The following is a 22,111-nucleotide window of genomic DNA, read 5'->3' on the forward strand; positions in this document are numbered from 1 at the left end:
CTGCACCGTGTCACCAAGGGCCCTTGGAATCCCTGTCCCGTTCCATTCCACGGTGACCATGCTGCACCGTGTCACCAAGGGCCCTTGGAATCCCTGTCCCGTTCCATTCCACGGTGACCATGCTGCACCGTGTCACCAAGGGCCCTTGGAAACCCTGTCCCGTTCCATTCCACGGTGACCATGCTGCACCGTGTCACCAAGGGCCCTTGCACGCACTGCCACCTGCCCTGGGGCCACCCCCAGCCCCCCAGAGTGGCCCAGGGTGGAAGGAATGCCTTGTCCCGGGTGTGTCAGACAGCCCAACAGGATCTTTGGGAAGGGCTCAGCCCATCAGCAAACGCTGCCCTGCTCTGCGGGCTCAGAGCAGCAGGAGCCCCCGCAGCTGTCGACGCAGCCGCGGCGGGAAGGGCACGGGGCCTCCACAGAAGCTGGCACGGCCTCCTCGGGACATGTCCCACATGGTGGCCATCCTGAGCACAGCCGTGGGACACAGACCAGGAACGTGTGTGCCAGGGCAGGAATGCTGCTCTGAGCCCTGGGGCCCGGGCAGCGCTGACAGCAGCAGGTGAGGCACAGTCCCCGCCCAAGCAGAGTTCCCCCTGTCAATCATGGTAACACCTCACCCTTCTTTTCTGTATCAAATTCTGTGTATTGTTCTCTGTCACCCATCTGCAAGGGCCCTTTGCAAACATGGGGACAGAGGACAGCATGCATCTAATTTACACTGGAGCTGCAGCTTTCCCCTCCAGGAACTGTTAGGGGAGAACTCAGGCCACAGGCATAATGCTTCTTGGTTACAAATTGAACTTACCTCTAAGAGCAGAAAGCTATTTAACCCTGAGCCCATTTAACCCTTAGAAAAAAACCCAATTTTAAAAAACAACTTTTCAGCACTTGATCCTTCGGGGAAAAACCGAACTCCCAGAAAACAGTCTGTAAACAGAAAATCTGTTTGTAAACATGAGAAATAATTTGTAAACAAATCAAGTCCTTATATGAACTGTCCATGAGGCAGGTGATCATTTGTAATGCTGTTTGTGGTTTCCAGTGTCCATATTTTAGGCAGCTGTATTGTACTGTTGTAGGATTTATTGTAAAACATGAGAACAGACTCAGGGGAGGAGGGTGTACCCTCAATCCAACCCCTTTCCCCTTTTTTCTTTGTATAATAAATAATAACAGGAAAAGAAGATGGATTTTGAAAACTATTAACTTATGCAAAGTTTCATCCAGGTTTACTGATAACATTTTTCTTTACCAGCCAGGTTCAGGGTGAAGAACTTGATTGGCAGATGTTTTGATCAGGGTAAGGAACTTGGTTGGGAGACATTTTCTGTATTTATATTTTATCTAGTGCAAACCATATACTTTTTTCCCTTTGTTAGAAGTTAGAAATTTTGTTATTGACTTTAAGAGCTGACTTTTAAAATGATGACAAGTGGCAGAATTCAGTGAAAAAACTTTACAACTGCAATTTGCTTATGAAAAATCCAAGCTCTGTGTGTACCTCAGTGGATATTCTTTGAATCATACCAGTTTATCTTGAAGCAATGCAAGAATAATTACTTGAATGTTGTAGCGCGGCATGCGCTCCTCTCGCCGCGGCACTCCGAGCCGTGCCAGGCTGGGCGGTGAGGGAAGAGAACGGGCGGCTGCTTCCCCCTGCAAGCTCTGCAGTTCAGTTCGTGGCGCGCGGGGACAGACGAAGGCGACACGGGACTTGGGGGGTGAACGGGATGGTTTTATTCAATGAGCCCCAAGACCCCCTCGAGAGGGGGGGACAGAGGTTTTATACAGAACTCAGGAGGAGGGGTGTAGGAACAGTAACCACTAAGGGAATAGCAGGGGAGGAGTTTAGGGCAGAACTAACATGATAGGGAAGGTTCCAGGGAAAGGGGCAGGGAAAGGGGGGCTGGGGGGGGAAACAGATATTAAACTAATATTAAATGAAAGAAAAACACACCACCGCATCTCCCTCTTTTCTTTTACAAAAGGAAGGAGAATTTTGTGGTTTAAGCAAATTAATAAAACATGCAAATAATATAAAATCATATGATAACATTGTAAATTACTTAAAGGACATGAAAGATACATTATTGCATTTATAGGGCAGGAAGAGTAGTAATATCCTAAATTAGACACAAGACTGCACAAAACTTGCTGTTTTGCTGCTCTGAGTAACAATCTAAAATAATGTAAATAATGTAAATAATTGAAATAGAATTGAAATCAGATAAAGTCAGGCGATTGAAATAAAATGAAATAGTTAACAGAAATTAAATTAAAAAATTGAATTAGAATGATTAAAATCACAATTATTTAATTTAAATAAAATAATTAAATGGAATTATTGGAATTAAATATAATAAAAAATCAACTAAATATAACTAATAAATTTTTAAATTTCGCAGCAATGCAGCAAGCCTGAAGCGATATAGTAGCTGAGTGATTCCTGTAGCAATAATGGTTAAACACAGCCTTTAAGTCAAAAAATATCAGAAAAGACTGAATTAATTATAATTACAACAAAACAACTTAATATAAAATCAAATTGTAACATTACATATTATTAAAAAAACATAAATTGAAAGACATTAAAAAATGATAAACTAATTGTGATTACAACATATGAAACATATAAAAACTTCATCTAGAATATATAAAATTGTCCTAAATGAAAGTCCAAATTAAGGGTACAAAGCACAGCAGGATTTGTGACTTCATCTGATTTAGAATTTGCTTCATCGCGGCGCTTGCGATGTTCAGCTTCTTAAATTCTTAAAGCAGAGTTAGCGGATAGCGGCGCTTGTCTTAAAGCAGAGTCAGCGGATAGCGATGTGGTTTGTTCAATTTGAATGTCCGTTTGAGAGGTGGGCCTAATATCTTGAGTATTAATTAAATGAGATGATATTTTTTTTCTATAAAATATAACTCAACAAACAGATTATTCAAAAATAATCAAAAGCAAAAAGAGGAATTTATAGTTAAATAAAAAGGAATATTGGGTAGGGTACATTAAGGAATAGGATAGGGGAATCAGACAATCACTTAATTAGTGATTGCCATGATTAACAGGGGGTATTGGTAAGGGGTGGACCGGGGCGCCGCCATTTCAGGGGGAAGACAAAATGGCGGATCCTCAGTCCCGGGTTTCGGCTCCATTTCCTCGGGAGAAGATCCCTCCCGACCTTCCCCCCGGAGGAAGAGCCAGAAGAAGGATGGGGGAATATCCAACCCCGCCTCCCCCAACAGGGACTAGCCTCGTGCAGGGACGGTGCAGGGCTATTGGGAGAGAAATGGGACTGGCGGGAAACTAGGGGCGGAAAAGAAGGGTCAAGGCGGGAAAGCGGGTCCCGAGCGGCGTGGCCAGCGCCATCTTGGGAGGGGGTGCCGGGTACACTGCACTTGGCCTGAGCAGTGTCCAGCAGGGCACTTGGGGCGGCTCAGCCACAGCAATCCCCAAGGGAGGATAGGAAAGGGTTTTAGGAGAGTCCGAGGGGATGGGGGCATAGGGAGCTTCACAGAAGCAAAAAGGGGAAATTTATAGGAGGGGGGGGGGCCGCCCGACGCAGCTGGATGTCGGCGCAATGCGTGGGTGTAAAGGGCCCCTTTTAACAACGCTCCTATAGCTAACGTGTCGCCCTCTTAGCTGTTCCCTACTGGTGTCTTTTCTACCCCCTCCGTCCAGCCCAGAATGGGGAGGGGAGGATAGAGAAGACAACTTTTTCGAGGAGAAGAAAAAGCGATCCAATCTAGGTCCCCACAGAAGACTAGGCGAAGGATAGCACTCAGTGCTAGCTTCCCCCAGAAAAAGAAAACCCACCCGCTTGCCAGGGACATGCAAGGCTACAGCCCCAGTCTGGGCGCAGACGGGGGTTAAAACGCGAGGAAAAAAAAAAAGCGGCAAACCCAGCCGTCCGTCGGGGCGACCCCGCACCCATATAGCCCACCTTACCTTGCAGGCTCGGACGGAGATGGCTTGGATCTTCTCCTCGACTCGATGGAAAAGTCGCGCTGACAACTGGGGATGTTCCTTCCCGGTTTTGGCCCTTCCGGAGGCCTGGGTGTTCCCGTTAAACCAAGACTCATCCCCGAAGCCTTGGTTTCGGCCACTATCAGCCTCCGGTGGTCTCGCTGCAGATGCTGACCAAGGAACGAACCTCTTCTCAATCAGCCTTTCTTCAGGCTCCCCCGAGCCGCTGCCAAAACCGCTCTCTCTGTCCTCGGGTAAGTCTGCCCGCCAAAAAGCTCTGCAGCCCGGCTGCCCGTGCAGCGCGGCTGCTTCCGGGCGGGAAGATGGCGAGAACAAAGAGGGTCCCGGAGCGTCAGTTTTTCGCTCGGCGCTCAGCTCCTCTTAGCATCAGGCAGAGCTTTTACGGCCGTAGATGTTCCTCTTCCCTCCTTCTTCTTCTGTGAGACGGGCGCCCCCACGAATTTGCCCGTTTTTTTTACAAGACGAAGGAGGGAACCATCCTCTCGCTACCATATGTTGTGGCGCGGCATGCGCTCCTCTCGCTGCGGCACTCTGAGCCGTGCCAGGCTGGGCGGTGAGGGAAGAGAACGGGCGGCCGCTTCCCCCTGCAAGCTCTGCAGTTCAGTTCGTGGCGCACGGGGACAGACGAAGGCGACACGGGACTTGGGGGGTGAACGGGATGGTTTTATTCAATGAGCCTCAAGACCCCCTCGAGAGGGGGGGGCAGAGGTTTTATACAGAACTCAGGAGGAGGGGTGTAGGAACAGTAACCAATAAGGGAATAGCAGGGGAGGAGTTTAGGGCAGAACTAACATGATAGGGAAGGTTCCAGGGAAAGGGGCAGGGAAAGGGGGGTTGGGGGGGGGAAACAGATATTAAACTAATATTAAATGAAAGAAAAACACACCACCGCACTTGAATATTAAGAAAAGACATGTTAATTCACATACTAGGACTTCTTTAAGACAATGATTTACTAAAATATGAATATCAATCTAATATCAATCTCCAACTGAGACAGACAAAAACTCTCTAAGAGTTTAAAGTTAGAAAGTGTATGTTTATTGAGACAGCCAGGCAGTACGTGGGATAATTCCCTAATGCACACTGCAAAAATCACAGGTATTACAAAGCTTTTTTATTTACAGAAGTCTTGAATACCCAAAATATGAATGCATATTCATATCCCTGTCACTTCCCCTGCTCCACTTCATATGCTAATTGGCAAAAAGGCAATTAAGCATGTGTGGTTCTGTTCCCTGAAATGACTCGGGGGTCCATTTTGGGGAGGGGTCTCCAAAATGAGGAAGTAAAATAAGTCTTCCTCGTTCTGACCTTTCTGCCTTTCCCATGCACACGTGACAAATGAATCCTTGCTGTTTTCCTGTGCTTAATGGATTCCTAAAGAATGGGAAGTCTGCAACTGTTTTTGTGTCCCTGAAATCTGTTGATCACATTCTGTTTCTCATGATAAGCACAGCTACCAAACATAAAGCTGGCAAGCAATGAGTTAATAGATCCTGGATATCTTATCTAAGATCCAGCTACTGTTAACTATGGACAAAGCCAATTAATCTGCTTCCTCTAAGTCAGCAACATCCAATTTAACTATCATCTTAACTTTCCTAAAATTCTTAATTCTTCAAAATTAATGTCTCACCGGGAATGGGGACAGGGAATGGGAATGGGGACAGGGAATGGGAATGGGAATGGAGACAGGGACTGGGAGTGGTGACAGAGACAGGGAATGGGGACAGGGACCAGGAATGGGGACAGGGAATGGGAATGGGGACAGGGAATGGGAATAGGAATAGGAATGGAGACAGGGAATGGGGACAGGGACCAGGAATGGGGACAGGGAATGGGAATGGGGACAGGGCATAGGACTGGGAATGGGGACAGGGACAGGGAATACGGTACAGGGATCAAGAATGGGGTCTGGATTGGGATGGGAGCAGGATGGGAACGGGACAGGGGGGACACGGGAACAGGCAGGGCCAGGGGAGTATGGAAGGGGAGTAAGGAATGGGGCAGCCGCTGCAGGGGGACGAGGCGTTGGGATGGGGCACATGGGGACAGTTGCAGGGCAGGGGGTCCTTGACCAGCTGCCCAGAACCTCCACCAGGGTCTCCCAGGGCAACTGGAGCCGCTCAGCCTGGGGTGCCCAAAGCCCTAAGCAACCCCCAGGTCCCTCCCAGGAACCCTCAAGTCCCTCAAACCCAGCATCCCCCATATCCCCTGCAAGACCCTCCCCATGTCCCCATCCTTGTCTTAGCTCAACATCTTTATTTTTACCTGCTTTTAAGAGTTATGAAAGGGCAAAGAGAAATGAAAAGAAAATCCAGGCCACAGGGAACCAGGAGGATGTGGAGCCCCCCAGCCAGGTGTCTTCCCAACATGGATCAGCAGCACCACAGGTCACCAGGGCTCTGCCCACCAGGGCTCACTGGGGATCATCCAGGAACGATCCTCCCGTGGGGGATGGAGCTGGAGCAGCGCACGGAGCTCTTCCCACACTGGGGCACTCGCAGGGCTGCCCTTCGTGGTGCCTCTGCTGGTTTGGGGTCAAGGCTGAGCTGTGTGATGAGCTCTTCCCGCACCTGAGACACTCGTAGGGCCTGGGACATCACCAGGAGTGGGGCTGGGATGTGTCCTGGTGCCTGGGACATCACCAGGAGCGGGGCTGGGATGTGCCCTGGTGCCTGGGACATCACCAGGAGCGGGGCTGGCTCTGATGCTCTCCGGTGCCTGGGACATGACACGGGGCGCTGCTGGCTGGGGTTTGTTTGGTGCCTGTGCAATCCCAAGGGCAGTGTCACAGCGGGGCAGCTCTCAGTGTCCCCAGCAGGTCACAGTGTCCAGGGCAGCCCGTGCCAGCGGTCACTGCGCACACGGGGCAGGCTGGGCTGGACAGGGGACGGGGCAGAAACGCTGCCCTGGGACTGGGGTCTGCCCCTGCCTCTGGGGCCCAGCCCCTGCTGGGAGCGCCTTGGGCAGGGCACGGGGCTGCTCTGGGCCAGGGGGACAGGCCGTGCCCCCTGTCCCCTGCTGCTGGGCCAGGGGGACAGGCCGTGTCCCCTGTCCCCTGCTGCTGGGCCAGGGGTGTTATGGAAAAATTCAACTGGGGAGGCTAATTATAGATAAATCAATTAACAAGAATTTATTAAGCAAGCAGTATTAAGCAAAAGAAAAGCGCTGGGCGGCCGGGGAGCCTCTGCTCTGCCACGGAGCACCTTCCCCCTTTGACCTTTTTGTTTTTATACGTCCCTTTTTTATTTCCAGTTGATGTATTTTCTCTTGATGCACTCTGTGCCGGTGCAATTGGTTGCTGGGGGTCTTTTTTTCTGCCCTTGGAGGTCACAGGAATGAAGGCTCCTCATCTTCCTTGCAGATTGTTGTTGGCCTAAAAGTTAACTTGTATATAATAAGTTACACAGTCTTCTATGCTAGTTGCATTCCCTACTCAGTTCAAATTATCTCCTTTAACACTCATTTTGTTGAACAACGACCTTTTTATTTATTACACCCACTCTCTCCCAGTGCCCCCCAGCGTGTCCATCTCTCTGCTGCCCTCGAGCTCCCGGCCCGGCCCCGGCCGCCTGCTCCCATCCAGCTGAGGTGGTTCCAGGGCCAGCAGGAGCTCTCTGTGGTGGCCACCGACGTGGTACCCAACGGGGACTGGACACACCAGCTCCTGGTGCTGCTGGAAACCCCAGCCCAGGGCGGGCTCACCTCAGCCTGGAACTCCCTGTGAACTGAGGTACGAGGGAGGAATTGGGGGTGCTGGGAGAGCCACTGGGATGTGCTGGGAGCACCTGGGAGGGAGATGGAGAGAGCCTGATTTCAACTGGGAGACGAGGTTGGGGGTTTGGAAGGGCTAAGAAGGGGTTTGAAGGATACTGGGGAGGGTGGGATGGGGTTCTGAGGGTCCTGGTGGGCACTGGGAAGAGACTGGGAGAGGATTTGGGGGTCCTGGGGCAGTGGGGGCAACTGGAAGGAGGCTGTGGGATCCTGTGAGTGACAGGAGGGGCTTTGGTGGGTCCTGGGGAGGTCAGGAAGGGATCAAGAGGGAGGTTTCAGGGGATCCTAAGTGGGCTGGGAGTGACCTGGAGGGTGCTTGGAGGGGCCTGGGTGTCTGTGAGAGTTTTTGGGAGATCCTGACCCCTGCGGACCCTCCAGAGATGCTGCTGGATGCTGCCGCAGCAAGATGCTGATAGGAAATGGAGACTCCTGAGTTGGGTTCTGTCTTCCTGGCACTGGGGATCAGGTTCTACCGGCGCAAGAGAGTCTGGGGGATCCCCTGAGTGGTGTTCCCCCTCCTCTGGAATGTGTGTGCTCCCCAGGGCCCCCAGCCCGGTGTCACCCCCTTTTCTCTGCCCACAGAGCTCCTGAGCCGCCGGCGGCCGCAGCCGCTCCCCGTGGCCTCGGGCCGAGCCAGGACCCCCGCTCCATCCCCACGCTGATTTGGGGGGGATTGAGTGTCCCCCAGCCCTGCTGTCACTCTGCCCCTGCCCGCCTGCTCCCAGTGTTCCCAGTAAAGCTTCCCAGTTAAACCCAGCCCAGTTCATGGGGGCACTGGGGAGGGACTTGGGGGGACCCCACGGCGGGGCCGGCCCTGGGCAGGGAGGGCGGGTCCAGGTGGGGAACACTGCCTGCTGCGGGTCTGCCCGGCAACTGGTGAGTCATCAGCCCCGCTCGCTCTCATTGGCTGACTCTTCTCCACCGCGTTCTCTCATTGGCTGAGGAGAGGCCCGGCAGTGCAGAGAAGGAACGGGAGAGATCCCGCCCCGAGCACCGGCACGGGGACAACAGACCCGGCCTGGGCACAGGGAGGGAATTTATTACCAACCAAACCACGGCAGCACCAGGAGAAGGGAAAGAAATCCCTCCAGCACCTTCCCCCACCCAACGGGGATCACCCACAACAGGGTTATCCACCAAGGAGAGACGGGGACATCCGAGTTTAGAACAAAGCCAATTTTATTAAGTGTACCAGGTGTTTATACAGGGATTGACTTGTATGGTGCTTATAGAGGGCTCTGTTTTTGGTAACAATTTCCCATTGGTTACACATTCTTGGTGACATCCAGTAACCTGGGAACATTTATTTTATCACAAAGTCTCACACCATGTTGCTTGGCCACTTCTTGCCCAGGGAGACTTAAACTGTGTCTGTGTCTCCCACAGTTTCTGCTCAGTCAGGCCTCAGGTATCAAGCCCCTTTATCAGCTCCATTGCTTTACTCTCTGTTTTATTCCCCATACGGGGACACCAGGGCTCTGCCCCACGGGGGTCACTGGGGATCATCCAGCCCGGATCCTCCCATGGGGGATGGAGCTGCAGCAGCACACCAGGCTCTTCCCTCACTCTCTTCCCTCACTCATGGCACTCACAGGGCTTCCCTTAGTGGTGCCTCCGTTGGTGTTGGATCAAGTTTGAGATCTGTGAAAAGCCCTTCCCACACTTCCCACACTTGTAGGGCCTCTCCCCAGTGTGGATGCGCCGGTGCACAGTGAGGTGGGAGTTTTGCTTGAAGCCCTTCCCGCAGTCGGGGCAGCAGAAGGGCCTCTCCTCTGTGTGACTCCGCTCATGTCTGAGGACATCAGAGCTGGTCTGAAACCTCTTCCCACACTGGGAACACTCGTAGGGCCTTTCCCCAGTGTGGATGCGCTGGTGTTTTCTCAGGTCTGAGCTCCACCCAAAGCTCTTCCCACATTCCAAGCACTCATAGGGCCGTTCCCCAGTGTGGATCACCATGTGCCGGAGCAGGTCCGAGCCGTCTCTGACACTCTTCCCACACTCCCCACACTCGTAGGGCCTCTCCCCAGTGTGGATCCTCTCGTGCCGGATCAGGGTGCAGCTCCGGCTGAAACCTTTCCCACATTCCAAGCACTTGTGGGGCTTCTCCCTGCCATGAGGCTTCTCCACCAGCTCCGAGCTCTGCCTGGATCTCCGCCCGCCTTCCTGGCTCAGGGGGGCTCTTTCCTCCCCGCAGCTCCCTGGGCTGGGTTTGCAGCTCCTCCTCCTGCAGCATCTCCGGGGCTTTTCCTCCTCCTCCATCCAGCCACGCCCTGGAAATGAAAAATCCTGGTTTGAGGGAAAAACAAGAGAAGAGCACCTTGGGCTGGAGGTTCCTCCTTGCCCAAGTTCATCTCAGGAAGTCATTGGGAATCTTGTGTCTGTAAGAACCTCCAAAACACCAAGATTCAGCCCAAGAATCCCACAAACTTTAAGACACAAAACAAAACCTCCCCAAACATCACAGCTCAGCAAAAACCTCCTCCAAAACACAAAGATTCAGCTGCCACATAAAACCAAAGCACCAACATTTAGCCCAAGAAAGATCAGAAACACCAAGATTCACCCTGTGAAAATCATGGATCCCCCTCCACAATCACCTGCTGCATGTGGGGGGAGCAGCACTCCTGGGGCTGGGGGGAGGCTGCAGACACAGGGAGGGGCGGAACCTTCTGCTGCTTCCTCTTTCTGCTCCTCCTCTTGTGTCCCTACTCTTCCTCACACTCCTCTTCCTCCTGCTATTCCTCCTTCTCCTGCCACGTCCATCGTTTCACCATCTCATTCCTCAAGCCTGCTTCTCCTTCCCTTCTCCTCCTGCCCCCAGGCCCAGCACCCACTGCCGGCTCCCTCTTCCCCCCACACCCACAGCATCCCAGCGCAGGGGCAGGGATGGAGCTGGGGCAGGTCGGGCTGGGGCAGCGCTGGGCTCTCGGCCGCTCCCGCCCGCACTCGGTCCCCACTGCAGCCGCTCCCGCCAGGACAGCGCGGGGGGGCCCGGCCTTGGCGCTGCCCCACTCCCACCTCCCCAAATTCCCCTCGCGGGGCCATGGGGCCGAGGGGGGGGCGCAGGTGGGTCCAGGTGGGGAACGCGGGGAGCTGCGAGTCTGCCTGGCAACTGGTGAGTCATCAGCGCCGCGGGCTCTGATTGGCTGAGCTCGGCCCGAGCCCTGGGGCTGCAGCACAGAGGGGACACCCTGCTCCAGGGGGGATGTCCCACAAACGGGGGACCCATGAAAGGAACAACAGGAAAGTGTCTTTACAAACAGATGCTCTGAAGCTGCTCGGAGATAGGGCCAGGGAATTTTATGTTAGGAAGTGACAGGAGAAGACATCGGTTTCAGAAAATGTTACTAATTGATGATAGAGACTGCTGCTCAGCCAAGGTCCTGCTCTATTCATGAGCTTCCAGAAGAACAAGACTTAACAGAGCCATGAATATCGTTTGCTATATGAAAGCACGGAGTATATCAAGGTGGGTATGTAATAGGTGGATTGGGAAGTCTGTACCTCTCAAGTACTTCAGCCAATGGGGAAAGCAGAGGGAGATGTGGCCAGGAGAAATAGGATGAAAAGGAGGCTGTGTCCTCCAACAAGTGGAGAGATCCCATGAGGACTGTCCCCTACTCTTTCCCATTTTTAGGAATTAAATTATTTTACAGGATTCTCTGTCTGCTTTGTGGACAGAATCCTCTGGTGATGTCAATTTTTCCACACACCTTGGGGCCCATCCGGAATTCCTTCCACTGTCCGGGGCGGCGGGCAGGGAGTGCAGCTGAAGGTGCCTCACCCACTTTGGGTGATCGGCTCCCTTGGCTGGCGGCAGCACCAGGGATTGATTGGGGACCTGGGAGTGACCAGGAGACAGACGAGTGACACATCAGGGGGTCTGTGAAGAGTCAGCAGGGAGAGAACACTGAAAATCTCATCAGTGAGTGCCCTGGGATCCTCGGGGAGTGAACATGGCAGGGCACCCATGGAGGGGAGAAAAGGGAAAGACAGGGAGGGGTCCTGGCCAAAGGGATGATGATCTCAAAATGTCTCTGAAGGGTCCCTTGGGAGAATACTGAGGAAGTGGAGAAGGGATTTAGACAACAGGGGATGGATGGTGGTGTGCTGGGAAGGAATCAGGTGAAGGGGAGTGTGCAGCAATATGGTTCTGGCAAGAAGCAGCAGGAGGAATCGATGTGGTAAGAAAAAGGATTATAGCAAAGAGGAGGAAGAGAAAAATACTCTGGATAGGGATGTTTTTCCACAGAGTCTTAACCTCACAATTTGCCAGCTAATATTTTGAATTCCCAGTTTCCAGGAGAGGAAAAGCAGGAGGTCAGGATGCCAGGGGTTTCTCTGCGGTGGCAGCGGCAGCACCGGGCGCAGAGGTGCGGCACCGGGAGCACGGGCTGGGGCCTGTGGGGAGCTGCGGGGCCGGGCCGGGGCTGTGGGGCAGCCGGGGCTCAGCGCCGGGCGCTGCCTGACCCCACCAGCCCCGGGCAGGGCCGGCAGTGGCCCCCGGCCCCCAGGAGGCTGCGGGACGCCCCGGCCGCTGCCCGGCCCCGGGGAGCTGCCGGCCCTGCCCGCCGGGGGGGCCGCCTTTGGACACTGCGGCAGGACAGGCACCGGCTCTGCCACACGGGCTGGGCAGGGACCCTGAGCACAACGGGGAACACAAAGGAACAGCTGGGAAATGCAGAGTGCACATGGAAGGATCAGGATTTGCTGTTCAGGATTTGCTTTGGGTCCCTGCAGAAAGGAAAGGTTTTGCAGAAAGCTCAGCAGCTCTCAGAGGATGAGCACCCACAGGCAGTGACCAGGGCTGCAGGAGTGGCAGAAGAAGCCCTGCAGCACTTGGGCACAAAGGCACAGCAGCTGAAGGCAAGAAGGGATGAGCAAAAGGCCAAGCTGAAGGCAAAGGCCACGGCAGAGTTCCCACAGCCCCTGAGGGATCAACCCCAGGGCCCAAGGGGGCCCCAGCACCCAGGGCATGATGGGGTCGGCCACAAGCACCTGGCAGAGGCATTGCCCTCCTGGCCAGGGCAGAGCCCACCCAAACAGCCCCTGGGAAGGAGTCAGGGCTCCAGCTGCAGCCCACAAGGACACTGCAAGCACAGACAGCAGCACCCTCAGCAGGAGCAAGTCCACCCCTGCATGGACATGGATTGGCAGGGCTCTCTGAGCTCCCATCCCACCGGGGACCCACCACACTGGAGCCCTGCAGAACATTCAGGCTGGGTCTGCATCCAGAGGAGGCCTCTCCTGATGGACACAGGGGCCTTTCCATCCACTCTGAATTTTACACCTAAGGAGGGAAAATTGTAAAGGAATGTTTCAATTATTAAGGGAATAAATGGGAAAGTTGAACTGGTATCATTTGTTCAATCACTATTAGGATCTGTGGAGGATATGTTTGAAATGAACTTTTTTATTTTTCTTCCTACTGTCATTTTTATGAACCAGGAAGGAATTTGATGGTGGCATTGGAATATTGTAAAAGGCGGTACAGAGGCTATTGCTGCTGTACCTTTGGGTCAAATGTCTGGCAAGGCCTGTGCTGAAGGGAACCCAAAGATGTGGGCAGCCCCAGGGGGAAAATTTGATGTGGAGCCTCTCCAAGTTACTTGGAAGCAACCAGGACAAGTGGGGGCTAAAAGCAACACCCTGTTCCAGGGGAGGGAAGGAAGGGCTCACAGCCTGGTATGGAGTCCCTGCTAAAGGCAGGGCTTTTGGAGCCAGGGATGTCTCCCTACAGCACTCCTATCCTGCCAGTCAGGGAATCAGATGGCTCCAATGAGGAGGACAAGAACAAGTGCTAGACAAAGCCTCTGTGAAAAGGCTGAATTTCTTGGCTAAAACATCTTTTAAGTATCTGAAAAAAAAAAGAAATGCAAATAATGGAGACAAAGATTAAATATTTGGGACATAATGGGACTGAAGGTTTGTTGTGGTTTGACACAAAGAGGGTCTGGGAAATCTCAGAAGTAACATTTCCCAGCACCAAAAAGGAGCTGCGACAATTCTGAGGATTAACAGGGAATTACACAGCCTGGAATGAGGATTCTCTGTTCTGGACAGAACATTGTAGGACTTTGTAACCCCAGAAAGCCTCCATGCTGTGGTATGGAAAGGAAAAAGTGAGCAAAACTTGAGAAAATGAAAACCCAAAAATATTGATGCCTCAGCTTGGGCTCTTCCAGACTCAGAAAAGAAATTGGAATTGTAGGTGAATGTTCAACAGGGCCATGCCAAAGGAACTCTTGCGCCAAAATGTTTCACCCAGTGGCCAGAGTGGCCTCATTGTCTGCAGAATTGTGCAGCCACAGCTTCAACAGAACTGAGGCCCAAAACCTGATGGCAACAGGATCTCCAACTGTTCCAGTCTGCCATCAAGGTCAAGCTTTGATCACCAAAAGAGCCTCGCAATGGATGAGCAGTGCTCGGTTATTACAGTGTGAAACTTGTGCAGTGGCACCGGAGGATTCAGAACTGAGGACAGGGGAAGGGTTTAACCCAGCCTCCTGTTTGAACAGCCCACAGAGGGGCTGGGAAGAAACCCAGCACTGCATTCAAGTGACACAGCTCCAGACACAGCCTGGGGGAGATTCAGGAGACATTGCCTGGCCTGAGGCAGAAAATGTCTTTGTGGATGGCTCTTCAAGGGCAGCAGAAGGGAAAAGAGTTCCAAGACATGCTGTTATTGAGGAAAGGGAATCAGACAAAGCACAGGTTACCCCCATGGTCAGCTCAACCAGCACAGCTGTGTGTGCTTGTAAGAGCCTGGCACTGAAATGCCCTGAGCAGGAAGGCTTCAATATCTTCTGGTGACACCATCTCACCTAACAGGGGGGCAAAAGCAATTCTGATTGCTCAGCAACCACTGGATCACTTACTAAGGTATTTCTAAAAGACATAATTCCAATAAAAGGGATTGTGGAAGCAACAGACTCAGGAAGCAGAACTCATTTTACAGGAAAGATCCTCCAGGGGGTTATGGCAGCTTTAGGAATACAATGGGACCTCCGTAACCGCTTGGCAACCCCAGAGCTCAGGCTGGGTACAAAGAATGAAAGGGGAAAGAAAGAAACACCTTTGGAAGCTGGGGATAGAGACCAAGATGCCATGGGTATGGTTTTTGCCATTGGCTTGGGCAAGAAGAAAGGCCAGACCCAGGGCAGATATTCCATTATTTCCCTTGCAATTGATATCAGGAATTCCTTACCCTGGGAATTCTCCACCTAGTGCAGGGTGGAGATAAGGGATGCACATTTAAAGCAGTCTGTGGCCAGAATCCTGTCTCTGGTGCAATCTCTCCCCCAGGAAGCTGGGCTGGCACAGAGCCTGCCTTGGCACTTTGCTGCTGCCAACATCCAAGCAGGACATGGGCTCTGCCTAAGGAGTGCAAAGCAGCACCACTGGTGGCCAAGTGGCGTGGCCCATGCCAAGGGGCCCCGAGGCCAGAAACAGCCGCCAGCACAGCTGAACACGGGGGGACCCCTCAGCCTGGGCTCCAGGTCTCTGCAGCCCCGGAGATTTGCACTTCCTGCCTGCAGCAGGAGGATGGGAGGCCCCCCTGAGCCTGCACTGAAGGCAGCGCAGCAGCAGCCAGGGCTCCACAGCGGGGCAAGGCCCTGGGCCTGCCCACACCTCCTCTGCTGAAATCCTCGGCCTGGCCACCCTCCTTGGGCAGCTCCAGCCACCGGGGCCAGCCCTTGCTGCCACTGCTGCAGCTTCAGTGCTCGCTGGGCCTGCACTGCCACAGCTGCTGGGGAGACACCGGGACAATTCCACTCTGGCTCTCACTCACACTCACACACTGCTCTGCCTGCCAGTGCATCCATGGAAAATAGACCAGCTCATAGACTTGAGCATTGTTAACCTTTGATTTCTCTACTCAGGCTTGCTTTGCCTTGGCCTTGGGGAAACAAATGTTAAAGGTTTTGTTAAGGGATGTTACACCACTCAGTGAGATGAGTTTCACACCTCAACACACTGGGAATGGCCCAAAAGATACCCACAAAGATAAGGACCAGCAGCAAAACATCAACCCCAGCAGCAAACAGCAACCAACATCTACCCCAGACACTGCCCCTGGCAGGGCTGCAGACACCTGGTCTGCAAAAGGCTGAGAAGGAAATCCAGCACTTCCCACCTCATTAACAGCACAAGCAAAGGAATACTAAAAACTGCACAACTTGAAACTACAGAACATTAAACCAGTGGGCCTAGATTGCTTCAGACTGTATCAAGTTTGGGAAAAATCTAGTAAAACCCACGTGTCATGGAACAATTTTCTTTGCACACCCGGGCTGTGTGGGATGGAATGATTTCTGTTGCTTATCCTGGCCAGAATCAAGGAATGCCTTGACTCTAACACTAAACATATTGGTGGAGTTTTTCTTTTTCCTGCAGTTCCAGTGCAAAGTTTAGAGCATTAGAGTATTTTTTTGTAATAATCCCACTTCTGTATTGTCAGTTATGTCTGGGTCAGAGATGTGAGAATGAACTTTTACTCTGAGGAGAAGTAGAAAAGAGTGAATTGCCTTGGAATTTTTTGTGTATGTTTCTGTAAGAGATACCAAAATTTTGGTCTGTGTTTTTCCACATTGACCTTTAAGCTGCACTTTGCAAAACTAGAAGAGATTTAAAGGTGACCCTTTAAGTCACAAATATTAAATGGATTATTTGAAGGGGGAAAAAAAAAAGCAGCAGGTTGTGGGGGAGGTGGCACATGTGAGGCTGCTGGAAGAGAAGCTGCATTCCAGGCACCCAGAAGGAGCTTCAGAAATGCAAATTAACACCGCTGGGGCAAAGTGGGGACAATGTACCTGGCTCTTCTTGCCTGGGGCAGGAAATGGCTGATTCCCTCTGCCCCTTACCCCAAGCTCTGCCTGCTTGCACAGATGGAATCTGCACAGCTGAAGGCAAGAGCCCATGCTGAGGATCTCTGACTCTGCAACAGAAATGGCTGAAGCTGCAAAGGGAAACAGCAAATGGAGAATGTTGGGAAAACTTCACTAAAATAAAGGGGGGATCATCCCTCTGCCCACTCCAACATCTGCTGTCACTGTCTATTCTGTACAGGGTGTATCAGAGCACTGGGGGTTTTGCTATAACAAGTTCAGGGAAATCAGCTGGAATTCAAGTATTTGATGATGTATTTAGAAAAAAACAGTCAATTGACGCAGCCCCGGATGGAGGGAACACCCAAAAATGGGCAAAAGAATTGAAGGGCCACCAGAACAAATCCTACAACACCATGGGCCAGGCCCTGGGACCCGAACCAATTCATATCAGACACAGAGAAACCATTTATCATTTCAATGGCATCATTAGATTTCAAGCTGTCCTCGGAATAAGAACCAACCAGACACCTCCAGCTCCTGATCTTCCTGCTGACCAATCCACTGAAATAAGGAACACAACATTTCACATGGGGATGGGATCAGATTATCTGTGAGCAGAAAAAACAGGAGTTTGGGGGAAACAAAGTGGCTCAAACAGCTGCTGGCAAAGGGATGACAAGGGAAAAGCGCTGACAAGATAAGAAAGGAAATATGAGAGCAGTTTATATATTGGTCCAAACATGAAAAGGATGAGCATGGGACACGCTTTCGTGGCTCCCAGGCACACCAGGGGTTAAAGGAATGCTGCTTCTCCTCTTCTGTGCTGCAGCAACTCTCATCTTTTTACCATGCTCCACACCTTGGCAGTGCAGCTCATCCAGCAGCTGAGCCAGGGCATGCAGGTGGCAGCCAGGCCTCCTGATCCACAAACGGCTACAAAAGGACAGGGAATGAGGGCACCGAGAATAATCCCAAAAACAAAGAGGACCCGGGAAGGACAAAACAGAGTCAAGGAGTGAATCTGCCTGGAGATAGGACCGGGCACTTGTAGATAAGGGGAGAAACCATCAGTTCCAATAAGTGTTTCAAATTGACCCAGACAGCTGCTCAAAGTCCCGCTACATTCCCGAACTTAGAGGAGTAGAACAAAGACTTAACCGAGCCATTAAATATCGGCTGTTCTACAAAAGGAGGGTGCACATTAACGAGGACAGGCTCCAGGCGCATCGGGAAGTCGGAACCTTCCAAGGAACTCAGCCGGTGGGCAAAGGCAGAGGGAGATGCGGCCGGGAAAATGAGGATAAAAAGGAGGCTGCGGACTACAGCCACGGCAGAGAGCGCACGGCAAATGCCCCACGGCCTCTGCCCCTGCTCGGCAATAAAGTCACTTTGACAGGACTCCTCGCTCTCCTCCGGGCACACAAACCTCCGGCGACGGGAATTTCCCCGCCCGCTCCCGGCCGCGGGGCAGCCCCTCTGTCCTACCCACAGCAGCCGGGCCGAGCCAGCGCTGCTCCGGCAGCGGCTCCTGCCCGGCCCCGGCGGGAAGGAGACCGCGGGCAGCCGCTCCCGCAGCGCCCTCAGCCCGGGGCCGGCACGGGCCGGACACGGCACCGGCGAGCCGCCGGAGCCCCCTGCCGCCCCCTCCGCCCGCAGCCAGCCCCGAGCCCCCGCAGAGCCCAGCGCGGCTCCCACCTGCGCCGGGGCCGCCTCCGAGCTCCGCCGCCGCCGCCTCACCGCGCTCCGGCCGCTGCCGCCGCTGCCGGGCCCGCACAGCCGCTCGGCCAATGGCGGCGCTGGGCGGCCACGGCCGCCCTCAGCCCGCCGCCGGGGCCGCGCCGCGCCCCGCTCCCACCAATCAGCGCGCCGCAACCGCGACTGACGGCACCGGCGGCCAATGGCAGCGAGCTCGGGGCGGGCTCTGCGCACGGCCCCGCCTCGCCCCGCGCTCTCGGCGCCCCCGGGCTGCGTGAGGGGAAAGCCGGAGATGAGGAACAGCCCCGGCACGGGCCCGGGCCGAGCCGGGATTGAGCTGCCCACACAAACAAACTTCTCCGCGCCTCCCGCCACGGCTTTCCCGGCCCTGCGCCTCCCGTGCCTCCGCCTCTGCGGGAAGCCCAGGAGCCTCACTTCTCCTGCCCCTCGTTAGCGCATCAGAGCTTCGCTTTGATTTCCCCCGAAAAGGGAAACCTGCCCGAAGCCCAGTGGGTGGGTGGGGCAGGGGAGAGATTTCTGGCAGAAAACTCCAAAGACTCGGAGCAGGAGAAGGAGAAGTCAGTGCAGAGCCTTAAATGCAGCTTTCCCCACGCCTCCCTGCTCCCAGCTGCGGGATCTCTGCATCGCCATTGTAATATATGTTATGGAATAATTCGGCTTATGAAAAATATACATCAAGTCAGTTGTGCTTGTACAAAAAGATTCTTAAAGTTTTAAATGACCAGTGGCTGCAGCCGGGGCTGGAGAAACCACAGTTGGCAGAGAAAGAAAGACCTAATTTACAAATGAAAAAAGGTAGCTCGGTGCAGAGATGGGCGCTTTCCGGGGACAATCCAGGAGACACCCAACGTTTAACCCCTGGTCTGCCGGGGAGCCAGAAAACCGTGTCCCATTCCCATCCTTTCCATGCTTGGACCAATACATAAACTGCTCTGCTATTTCCTTTTTTATCTTTTTCAACACTTTCCCCTTCTCTTTGCCAACATCAGTTTGAGTAATTTAGTTTTCCACAAACTCCTGTTTTTTCTGCACACAGATAATCTGATCCCATCCCCATGTGAAATGTTGTGTTCCTCATTTCAGTGGCTTGGTCGGCAGGAAGGTCAGGAGCTGGAGCTGTCTGGTTGGTTCTTATTCCGAGAACAGCTTGTAAGCTAATTATGCCATTGAAATGATGAATGGGTTCTCTGTCTCCTGATAGGAATTTGTGAAAAATGGCAATCACTTGGTTTTTAGAATTTTAAAAGTTTAATAATAATAAAATGGTGAAAAAAATAGGAATATAATTAGACTGATAAAAAACTAGAGTTAAGACAATTACAAGACAATAAAAAGGAAAGAATATCTGAGGTCCAGATGCTCTCAGGCACTTAAGCCAAGAGGAATGTACCTTCTGAATGAAGGAATCACCCCTAAAACAATACACTGTTGCATATTCATATATCCTTTATGGTTATACATACATTATATTTGAAACAAAAAACTCTGTCTGTTGTATGTCAGCTGTTTCCTTTAATTCCCACGGGGTCTTCGAGTCTGAGGAAGGCGTGAAGAAATCAGCTTCTTCTAATAAGAAAACCATAAATTGCTTTTCCCTGGAGAATTTGCGTGTTCCTTGAAGCGAGTATCTCATTCCTTAAACACCCACCCCCCCCCACAACACACACATACATAGTTTCTCTTTTAACTACTAAAGCTTCATTTTATCTACAAAGCTACATTTACCATACTGTTATATGTAGCAGATATAATTGGCACCATTTCTAATATGATATATGTGATATTGAATATTTGTTAGATTTGTTAGAACACTCTAACACTCTACACGTTTGTATTAGGATTCCCCCCCACCCTCGCAGGTGAGACCGGGTGTATATTGGAAACTGATTTACAAGTGAGAAGGTGCGGCTCCCCAGGAGATGGGCCATGGCTGGGGAGATACAGGAACCCGCGGTGCTGATCGTTGCCTGAAGGACCCGAGATGGATATCATGGAAATCCTTGGGCAGACACAGGTGAATGCAGCATTCCCTCCCGTAAATTTCATCAAGGGATTCAACAAACTCCAGACACTGAATTGTTCTCCCTCATCACCAAAGCAGAAAATCTTATTAACATGTGGACTCTGAAGAGAAGACTGACTGCCGAAATCTTGGCCTCAGGCAGAATATTCCCTATAAAAACCGCTTGTGCCAGGATGGAGGTGTGTGGGCATAGAGGAAAACCTCTGCTGAGGCTGACCTCTTTGTTGCACACCCAGGGCCGACCCCGGGCTCGGCTCTGTTCTTTCCTTGTGGCTGGCCTAGATAGAATTTGATTGCAAAATAAATATTTTTTTTTTCATGTTAATTTGGCTGGACAAATTTTCATTTATAACAGTTGTAACATAAAAGGAAGAATCCCCATTCCTTCCACTATCCCATCCTCAATACATTACCCCACCAGTTAATTTTTAACACTGTTTTCCCATATTTGGATTGGTGTCTGGGTTGTTTTTTTCTAGGATGACCTCCCCGTTGTCATCTATTTTCAACAGTCTGATATATTAAACTTTCCACAAACACCCCCTTCATTAGCCAATAAACAGTCTAAAGCCAGCCTATTCTGGTACACTGCAGTTTTTCCCCATTTTGCCTGCAGGTACTCAATTTGGGTGGGTCTGCGGCTATTGACATGGGTGTGTGTACCAAAAATGAACTTTGGGTTCTTTCCATGTAACACTTTCTGTAGCATTTGTGACACGATCTTGCTGCTATCTCAGAAGGGAAAAGACAAAAAATGAGAGACAGAAACAGGAATGACAGAGGTCTGGCTTGGCTTATACCCCCACCTCCCCTGCCTGTGGGGCTGCTGCCCACAGCAGGTACGTGTGATCTTCTCGCTGGTGAGTACAGTGCTCAATCCAGGCTTGCCCTCTATTTCCCTTGTCACTCCTTTTTGCTGATTTTTCTAGGCAAGTCCTTTTCAACACTCCTTTGGTGTGTTTTGGTGTTGCCCATTTTAGATGTGATAGTCCATTCCTCACGTTTCTTCACAAGTCCTCTGCCTCTGTTTCCCACTTTCTCTAACAACCTGAATACCACCTTCTTTCAACTACTCAAAAAGTCCTTTCTCTCACAATACTATTCAACACAATCCACCTCCCTCCAAGGAGATAAAGCTCAAAATAAACAATCTACATTATATAAACTTCCATCAATCTACATTTACTCACTTTTATTTTTCACTCACTCTCACATACAAGGTACCTTTTACTTTCAAACAGTCTACATTACATATCTACACCCTGAGTGCTCATGGAATGTTAATCCATCAACCCAGCAGGTTTAATCCTGGATGTCTCTCAACCCAGCAGAATTTTAGGTGTTACTGTTTTCCAACCCCAGATCCCCTTGGACATTTTTAACCTTCAGTCCTGCTGTGTTGTCCAACCCCAGATCCCCTTGGGCATAACCTCAACACGCAACCCTGAGTGCTCTTGGAATGCAAATCCCCCAAATCCTCCTCTGGAAGGAGCCCCCAGAAAACAAACCCCCACGGCTCCTCCCCACCCACCTGATTTGGGAAGAATTTTCTCTGAGAGAAGTGGAAAAGAACCTGTTTATTTAACAAACAAAATACTCCCCAGCACTAAAAAATGAACAACACCAGATGACAACAAAACTCTTTCACCACTCTTTAGAGATGACAAATCCAGAAAGTCTCTCCTGGGGGTGGTCGCCCGGGTCTGGGTGCTGGGGATTGCTCTGGGCACTGGGGATGGCTGCTGCAGATCACAGAGCGCAGGCTCC

General features: G+C 51.8%; 1 protein-coding gene across 1 annotated transcript in view; it reads right to left on the bottom strand.

The window, feature by feature from the left end:
• The window catches only part of LOC146764329 (uncharacterized), a 29,748-nt gene extending 11,347 nt beyond the window's left edge, over positions 1-18,401 (bottom strand). The window contains exons 1-2 of the mRNA XM_085565006.1: positions 18,301-18,401; positions 9,688-10,060 (exon numbers count right to left, since the gene is read on the bottom strand). Coding sequence (XP_085421132.1) covers positions 9,688-10,033 — 346 coding nt within the window. The 5' untranslated portion in view covers positions 10,034-10,060; positions 18,301-18,401. The remainder of the gene's footprint in view (positions 1-9,687; positions 10,061-18,300) is intronic.
• Between the last annotated feature and the right edge of the window lie 3,710 nt (positions 18,402-22,111).

Source organism: Lonchura striata, chromosome 35, assembly GCF_050655825.1.
Source record: "Lonchura striata isolate lonStrDom1 chromosome 35, ASM5065582v1, whole genome shotgun sequence".
NCBI classification, from domain to species: Eukaryota; Metazoa; Chordata; class Aves; order Passeriformes; family Estrildidae; genus Lonchura; species Lonchura striata.